General features: G+C 39.6%; 1 protein-coding gene across 1 annotated transcript in view; it reads right to left on the reverse strand.

The window, feature by feature from the left end:
- The window catches only part of PTAR1 (protein prenyltransferase alpha subunit repeat containing 1), a 47,159-nt gene extending 38,805 nt beyond the window's left edge, over nt 1–8,354 (reverse strand). Inside the window, exon 1 of the mRNA XM_033123008.1 lies at nt 8,195–8,354. Within this exon, the coding sequence (XP_032978899.1) occupies nt 8,195–8,280 (86 nt within the window). The 5' untranslated portion in view covers nt 8,281–8,354. The remainder of the gene's footprint in view (nt 1–8,194) is intronic.
- Nucleotides 8,355–9,089: the final 735 nt, after the last annotated feature.

Below are 9,089 nucleotides of genomic sequence, written 5' to 3' on the forward strand. Positions count from 1 at the left end.
TGAGGTAGATCTGTATATGCTGGTCTGAAAAGTATGCCAAGATATACGAAACAAACAAAAAGCAAAATGCCAGTGCACAGCACAAAGCCTTTTTTTTTAATAATTAAAAGGAAAGATATACCAATGTATTAAAAAATTTCTCAGAACAATACCAAGAAACTATTGGGGAAAGGAAGGATTTCATTTTTATACAGTTTAAATTTACTAATCACCTGTATGTATTATTTCTATTTCTAAAAAATGTCAACAACTATATTTATGCTTGCCTGCTAATAAATATATGTAGAATGGAAACAAATTATCAACAAAAGTTATCTTGTAGTTGAGATTGTGGGCCATGTTTTCTTCTTTATAATCCTTTATATTTAACTGAATTAAAACAAAACAACTAATGTTATTAAAACACAAAATACATTTCATAATTTGAACATTTTCATCTAAGGCATCTGTATCCTTCAATCCACCTCAACTTAAGTTGAAAATTTATGTTACAGCCCGGTATTTAATAAACAATATGCAGGGCAGTTGACTTACATAGTAAATGAACCAGTAAACATAAAATGTTTTTGCAAAATCTGCACACATGCCTTTCAACTATAAAGAAGTTATAATTCTGGCCTACATGAAGCATTTTCTCAAATAGTATTTCCTTCCCTTAATTAACGAATAGCTAACAAGAAACCTTTTAATAAGAACAATTGACATAAATAACAATATTTTAGAGTGTCTAAATAGATTTTTTTATTGTTTTAAAAAAAAATAATGGGTTTTCAGAGCTTGGGTGTGACAATATCTATTATGGGATACTGGGATATCCCATAGGGGTCCCTGGGATACCCCTGCCAAGAAGATAGCAGTTTGACAGGTGAAAGGAGGGAAAAAACGTGTCCAATTACAGGTTATAAGAAAAGTCCTCTTTTTTTTGTTAGGCCACCAACACAAATTGGTGGGAGGCTGTGGAACTAAAAATCCTCCCTGGAAACTCTATAAACTGGATAGCTCAAAGTTAACCTGCCTACCGATCACTTCATTAGTGACATAGGGATGTATATCTCTCTCAATAAACAAGAGTAATCTAGGAGTTGCAAGTCATTAACCATTCTTTCAAGCTAATTTAACTCACAAGTAATTTCTGAGACTGACCTAAGGCTTTTTGTCCTGACAATGGGCTCAGTTGATTCGGAGGTGTTTCAGTACACCATGTCAGTACAATCTAAACAGCTTATGAGTACTAACTACTACAATGTACTGGGTTCTGCATTAGGTTCTGCAAATACAAAAATAAATAAAACAAGGGGGTCCCAGACTTCACAGAGCTGATAGTTTTGCTGTGAAGTCCTGTCAATATCTATAATAAAATGTTATCACTTTGCCATTCTATAATGCAAATAAAGTTCGGTAGGAAGAATAAGCCAATGCTGAGAGAGCATCTGAGGTCAATGCCCAGGACATATTTAAAAATATGTTTTTGTATTTGTATTTGATGATAGGAAAACCAGCCATATCTAGATCTATACCTGACTAATATATGTTGGAATTTCTGGTATTTAAAAAAACCTCAGTGCAATTATTTCAAGAAAAGTTTGTTTTCTGGGTCTAATAACCACTTAAAACACTTTAAAGAACTGCAAAAGTCAATAACATGAATGCTACAGTAACAAGAATAAAAGAATCCTAATTTCTGGGTATAGTTTGGTTTCTTTTAGGAGAGGGTGTGAGAGGGTGTTATAACTGAAAATTCACAATGTAACAACCAGCCTTGCTTACTATTTAAACCAAAAGTAAAATGCCCAACTAATAATTTACTACCTAAATGACAGAACAGAGCCATCTGCACGCATACAAAAAAACCACATTACTTTAGTTGGCTACCATTCTTCCAAGAAATAATTAAAAACACAAGAATGCTTTGGATATAGCAGTTGCTCAATAATTGCTACTGAAAGACTGATGGTCCGTGCACTTCGGTGCAATATTCAATTAAATTATTCAGCGATAATATTCAAATGAATAATTAAGAATATTGCTCCTTGACTCTGCGAAAGAACATTTCCTCTGACTTCTTGCTAACGCAGTGGGTCCAAGTCCTAGCTCTGTCAATGTACAGATCATGTCACTTGGCCTCTATAGACCTCATTTCTAAAAAATGGTGGAACTGCATTATGTCTCTAAATAAAAGAAATGGGCCACGTGGTCTAATCCTGCTTTCAAATTTTATGACTAAGAAACCTGGCAGCTATTCTCATGTAAGAATGAAAACAGTCGTATAAGGGATGGAAAGCACCAGGAAATAAAGAAAATTTAAAAGAGAGGAATACTATGTAGAGACAAAAGCACTTCATCTTCCAAGGTCCAGGGTTCCCGTTAGTCTCCGTTCTACCACCAACAGTCAATGTGATTTTGGCAAGTCAGTTGCCATCAGTATGCTCACCTGAAATACAGAAATAATGGTGCCTTCCCTGTCTATATGAAAAGCAAATAATACAATGTACAGAATGTGGTAAGCTAAGAAGTGCCAAGCAAAAATGATGTCACCATTAATTCAGTTAACAGTCTGAGGTCAAGCAGAAAAGTTCTTTGCTTAACAGATAATGAGAAGCTGAGGAAAAGAATGTTAAGCATTTGTCAAGTTATCTGACCCTAAGACACACTGCTTTACTGCTTCCTAAAAATATCCCTGTGCTTTATAAAGATAGGTAGGTCAGTAAGCCTCCCAGTAATGGTGTGCTTGACTTCAGACTTCTGTGCCTAGTCCCTTAGGTCATAGTCCACTTTTTTTCCCAGATAATTTAGGGTTCCAGAATCATTTTAAAATTGGAAGGGACCTCGTTTCTCCAGTCTCTCATTTTATCAAATAAGGAAACTGAGGTCCAATAAGGTCCACAGGATTACCCAAGGTCATATTGCCAGTGGCTAAATTAAAAATCTGGTCCTTCTAATACTTAGCCCCAAACCCTTGAAGCTGGAGTGAAGATAAAGACATCAGTGAAAGTCAGCAGGATTTAGATTAATTATTTCTAGACTTCTGGTATTTAAATTTTAATTTCAGACTCAAGACAAGTTGGAAAACTCCGGGAAAAAACAAACTAAAAGTCATCTATCATCCCTCTACCACTATTATTATTTGGGATTGCATCCTTTTTTCCTAAATGTTTTACAAAAGTGGGATTATGTTGGACATACTCCTTTATAATCCTTTTTTAAAAACAACAAAAACAAAAACTTAATTCACATTAACCATTTTTCTACTAATTTTATATATTTTTAATGGTTGCAATGAATGTGTTATAAATATCAAATACATCTCCACTTATTTTCACGTGAAATAGTCTTAGAAACTTCTGACTCCTTCACTACCATCAAATTCCATTCTTTTATATTTTCAGGTTTCTGGAAATTGAGATTCCTGGTATTTAAGGATACTCAAGTAAATACCTGTATTACCAAGGTCATAGGATTTTTAAAGAGATGAAGATTTGGGATAACGATCAAGTTCTAATCTTTTCAGAGATACATACCACAATGCTCACTTTTTAAGGTTACCTTCGAAGGCTGCTTCAAAGGAATAGCAACATTTTTACTTAAAAAGATCATACAGCGTAATACATCTCTCTCTCTTTTTTTGGGGGGGGTAAGGGGAACAGGACTTTTTATTGGGGAACAGGACTTTTTCCAAGTCAAGTTGTTGTCCTTTCGATGTGAGTTGCAGGAGGCGCAGCCCACCATCCCCTGGAGGCCTGAGCCACCAGGCCGGCCCCAACACATCTCTCAAGTGCTTCACTTCACAATGGGATCCACTGGCTTCCAGATGAAGTTCAAAGTTCACATAACACTGATTCTGATTTTGTTCCTCATGTTTAGACAGTTTCTCCACTGTACTTTTCAGAAACATTGTCAACTAGAGTGGGCCCACTTATTATTCACAAAATATTAACCAGCTTGTCTTCTGGGAGAGAAGGATGGTCCCCAAATACTAAAACCTGAACCCTGCAAAGTGGAGCAACTAACAGAAAACAGCCCAAGGATTCAGGAAATGGTACAAGTCTTTTAAATCTAATAGTTATTTTATTTTTATTTCTCTTCAAACTGGAATTTTTTCCAGAATGACCAAAAAGGAAAGTTAGCAAATGTTCTAATAGGAACTGACTCTTACATATTGATAATTAAAACTTTATTGGTGATTAAGGTATTTCAGAGCCCCCAGAGGCTTTCCCAATTCTAAAGACTGTGTATCACTGAAATTATATCACTCAGCTTAGTTAGAAAAAGCTACATAAATTACTACTGTTTATTGAGTGTTTATTGTATGTTATATTTTGTGTTAGATTTTACATACACCATTTCATTTATTCTGCACAACAGTCTTACTAAAGTAGGAATTTTAACCCCGTTTTAAAAATGAGGAAGGACTCATGTCTAAGTCTGCAAAGCTAGTAAATGACAAGCCAAGACTCAAACCCAGGACTGTCAGACTCCAAACCCAGACTTTGACAACAATTGTTTAAATAAATAGATAAAAATCAAGTGTAAGACAAGACTATAGTTTCCGATTCTTCAACTTGCAATCTAAAACTGCCTTTCATTACTAATCCTTTACTCAGAACTTTTCACTGAGGCCTACCCACTATCTAGGAAGTATATTTTCCCTGAACCAACTTTCATCCATCCCTCATATCTCAATCTGTTATTTTCTCAAAACCAACTATACTGACCTTCTAATCTAATTTAGGCCTCTCTGTTATTATTCTTTCAAAGTATTCTTCTTATCCTTTGGAGCTCTTTTCATAATCGGTGTGTTGATCTGTTAAAAGTTCCATTAGGGCAGGGACCCTGTGTGGTGTATTCACTAATTTACACCCCACTTAGTCCTGTAGAGCTAGAGACTAGCATTGCCTCTGCCAAATAGAAGTGCTCTTTTGCTGAATGAGTGCATGGAATGAAAGAAATTAAACTACACAGTCAAGGACTTCCATAATCTGGCCCTACTGTATATTTTTTCAATCACATTTTGCTATTTTGGGTTAATTTACTGTTCCCTGTGGCCTTCAAAGTTCAGCGCAAAACCCACCATCTCCCTTAAGGGCCTTGATCAAGATATACCCTGCCTCCCTTCCACTTCTAACAGACTCACATAGTACTTGTTCACCATACTAGTAGTCTAACCTTAATCATTCAACACTTTGCAGGGTTAATTTACTGTTCCTGCAGGTAGGTCTTCGGTCTCCACCCAGACCTGCATTGTAGCACACACTAGTCACTAGGCACATGCGGCCTTTATGTACAAATCAATTAAGATTAAGTAATATTTAAAATTCAGCTCCTCGTTCACATTAACCACATTTCAAGCACTCCATAGCCACATACGGCTAGTAACTACTACACTGGACAGCACAGATACAAACTATTTCCAGCATCATAGATATTCCAGTGAGTGCCTTGAGTAGAACTGTATTTTATACTTCTTCCTATTCCACTATGAAGATAGAACCTACAGGACCTCATAAACAGTGCAAGTTCAGTAACTATTTAAAAGAGTAATAAAAAAATAACTTGCTGGAGATCTTCGACATGACCTTAATTCCACCGTAAACAGTTGTCTTCCACATTAGTACAGGGGCTATACATTAAGCTAACGCCAGATCCTGGGTCAAGCCTTTGGTTGTTTTTCCAATAGTCTCTAATAAAAGTCAACCACACAAACAACATTTCTATGGTATTTTTCAGTTCATAGAGTGCTTCACCTTCATCAACACCATTATACTTTCTGAAGAACACGAAGGCAGGTTAAGCCTAATATTTACCTAGTGACAACTAAGTGCCAGACACCGTGTGAGGTGATTTTCCTGGGTTCTTATCAGCCTCATTAGATCCAGAGAAAACTGAGGATGAGAGCAGGTAACCTATCCACACCTCTGAGTACCAACATCCACCTCTCATCCACTGTATCTTCAACACTTCCTGACTAGATATTTCTACAAAGTCAGCATGTTTAATGGAGATGTTGGCTAATAAAACTACAATCTATCTTGTGTTTGGGGAGAGGGAAAGGAAAACAAAAAGTAAAGAATGAAATTTTTCTTTTTTTTTTAAATACTGAAAAGTGCAATTAGGTACTAACTTAGGTAAATAATTTTTTTTTCCTTTTAACTAGAAATATAGCCTCTTTATTTTGGAAAAAGACTGGGGAAAAAGTATGGGCAATTTTGAAAAGTTCAAATTATAAGACATTTTAAAAGATGTACAGTAATATTACTGAAGATATTGTTACTGTCGGAAATGTGTATTAAAAGATAACTGAAGACTATTATTAAGCAATAGGTTAAGCTACTTAACTTTTCAGACCTATATTACATGTCATTTCAAATGCCCATCTTATTTCATACTTTTAAATCTTGAATGACCCAAATGCTTAAAATAATTACAAATTCTGCATTGATAGAGAGCACATTAATGAGATTTCATCATAAAAATATGATTAAGGAAGGTATTAAAATCCGTTATGAGTTTCAATAAATGTGATCCAGAAGAACCGGGATGTGTTCCAAACAGCACTGTGTCAACCTGCCAAACCAATGAACACTCAATCTGTTTCCTCATATATAAAATACTGATGCTTTCCTAACCTACCTCAAAGAGGAGAAACTAAGGTGCTAACTGTACTTATCTGACTTCTTTCTAACAGCTGCTATAATTTCTTCAAGAAACATAACATCACTGATGAGAAAATAGCCCTTCATTTATTCAACATTTTTTTTTTTTTTTTTGGAAGATGTCTCTTATTTGCACTAAAGCTCTCATTCTCAAAAAGGGATTGAAAGACTGATATACAAGACATCAAAGCATTCTTTAGAAGGCCTGGTACTCGCTATGGTTACTGCCAGGAAATCATTCCAAACATTCATTTTGAAAAAGGCAGCAGTCACAAGGGGAAAGGAAGTGAATGTTGTCAGAGGAGGCAGGTGTGTTTTGAGGCCATTAGTGTTTTGTTTTTAATGAGACACAGTCGCAGGTCTCCAACTGTGTGCCACAAGGGCATAAGACATCCAAAGGCTTCTTAATTCTTTGATAAGCATCACAGTGAAGGAAAAGAACACTTCATCTAGATGTAGGTTTGGCACCTCTCTTAGGCAGAAAAGCTTAAGAGGTTAGAACGCTTAAAAAGAATAATTCCCGTGTTCCAGTTTAAAGAATAAAATATTAAAAATAAACTCCATAAACAATTAAAGTGAAAATAATGTAAAAGTGGATTGCAAGTGTCTTTCTTTTGGGAGGAAGAGGGATGGGAAAAGAGCTACACTCTTGCTTCTTCCTAACTCTTTTGTAGAATGTTGTAGATAATCTCTCTCCTTCAATAGCTCCGTCTTTACTTGCTACTTAAAAGCAGAAGTGTCAGAAAAAATACAGTTTCTTCCCAGAGGACTCCACGTAAAACGGAAAGGAAGAGGGAAAGATACATGTCCGCACTGTGGTGCTCTGCTTAAAGAGGGCGGCAATGTTTGGATAAAAAAAGTTAACATGCTTGCTCCTTGTAACTATGAATCAGCTAATGCTACAAAGTGTCGAGGTTTCATCTACTTTATACATCAGCCTACAGAAGCTACACTGTTGAGAATGCCGTTCACCTTCAAAACAGAATGTTTCATCGAAGTCTCTCTACAATCTGGGGAAAAATGAAGTGAAAATCAAAAGCAGCCTCAACCGACCTTTGGTTAATAAAAGGAGGGGTTTTCGGCCCATTAAGAATAAGATGACCGGTCAGCCCTCTCCCCAACGTCCTGGATGAACCCCGAACGCGCTGCCTTTACAAAGGTACAGACCCACCTCGCGTGTGTGCCCGTGTACCTTACAAGGATGTAGGATGTGGACACACGGAGGAAGTCTTTCGAGTTTCCTGAACTCCGGGGAAAGGGGTGGGAGGGAGCGCGCAACAAACTCGCTCCGTCTTGATTTGCCCGGGTCACTTCTAGGGACTCGCCGGCGAGCGCGTTCCACTAGCGGAAACCGGGCCCGGTGGAGGCCGACAACGGTCCCGCCGCGACCTCGCTCTGTCCCCTCTTAGGAGGGGCACGCGGGCCAGGAGCTGCCGTCCTCTCGCCGCCGCCCGAGGTCGGCTCGAGGCTTGGCCGGGTCCCTGCCCGCTCCCGACGACCCCCGGAGGCGGTGGAGGCGGGGGCACCGCTTGCGCGCAACTCACATGTGCGGGTTCCTCCTGAAGGCGTTGGTGATGTCCTTCACCACCCGCTGTACCAGCACCGCCACCTCTTCGCTCGTCTCGGCCATGTTGGCGGCGGCGGCGACGGCGGCGGCGGCGGCGGCTCGGGCGCGCCTCCGGGAGAGCGCCGCGCAGCCGGCGGGAGTTCCGCGGGGAGCGCGCGCGTGTGCGCCGGTAAGGCCGCGCTCCCGCCTCCGCCCACACCCCCGCCGCCGCGGCCGCCGCCGAGCACTTCCGGGTCAACCCGCTGGGGGTGGGGCTTGGCGTCTGCCGGGACTGAGGCGGCCTGGTTGGTCCCCGATTTCCTCTCGTTGTCCCCTAGCCGAGTGTGTAAGCGTCCGAGAAGGTACTGCAGGGTCAATCGCAAAGTTACACATTGTCGCTGTTTTACACATTTTAACTTCTAGTTCACTCGGAGCCGAGGAACAAGCGGTCCTCGAGTCACTCCCCCGGAGCCAGAGGCTGGTCTGACAACCCCCCACCCCAGTGCTTAGCTGTCCCAAGAACTAGGCAGGTCCCTGAAAGTCCCTGGATTCGGAAAATTGCACTGAGAGTTTGTTTTCTTAAACAGTTAGTGCTGTGGCGTTTTGAGAGTTGTTTGCTTTATTTTCCCACCTGTAGGGATGTGCGCCGGTAGGGATGAGGTCGTCCAGAGACGCTCCCAACTGGACTGTGTTGGTGACTTCCTTTTGTCCTGCCTGCCAATTTTATGCGTTAAAGGAAGAACTACGAAAGGAGGAAATGTTATTTGCCACCTGGATGTAGGATATGAAAGTACAGTACAGAAATTTTTTTTAGATTTTCTACTTGGAATGTGTGGTTGGCCCTTCATATCTGCCACTGATTCCACCAACCAGAATGAACCAACCCTGCATAG

The sequence above is a fragment of the Rhinolophus ferrumequinum genome, chromosome 12 (assembly GCF_004115265.2).
Source record: "Rhinolophus ferrumequinum isolate MPI-CBG mRhiFer1 chromosome 12, mRhiFer1_v1.p, whole genome shotgun sequence".
Classification (NCBI taxonomy): Eukaryota; Metazoa; Chordata; class Mammalia; order Chiroptera; family Rhinolophidae; genus Rhinolophus; species Rhinolophus ferrumequinum.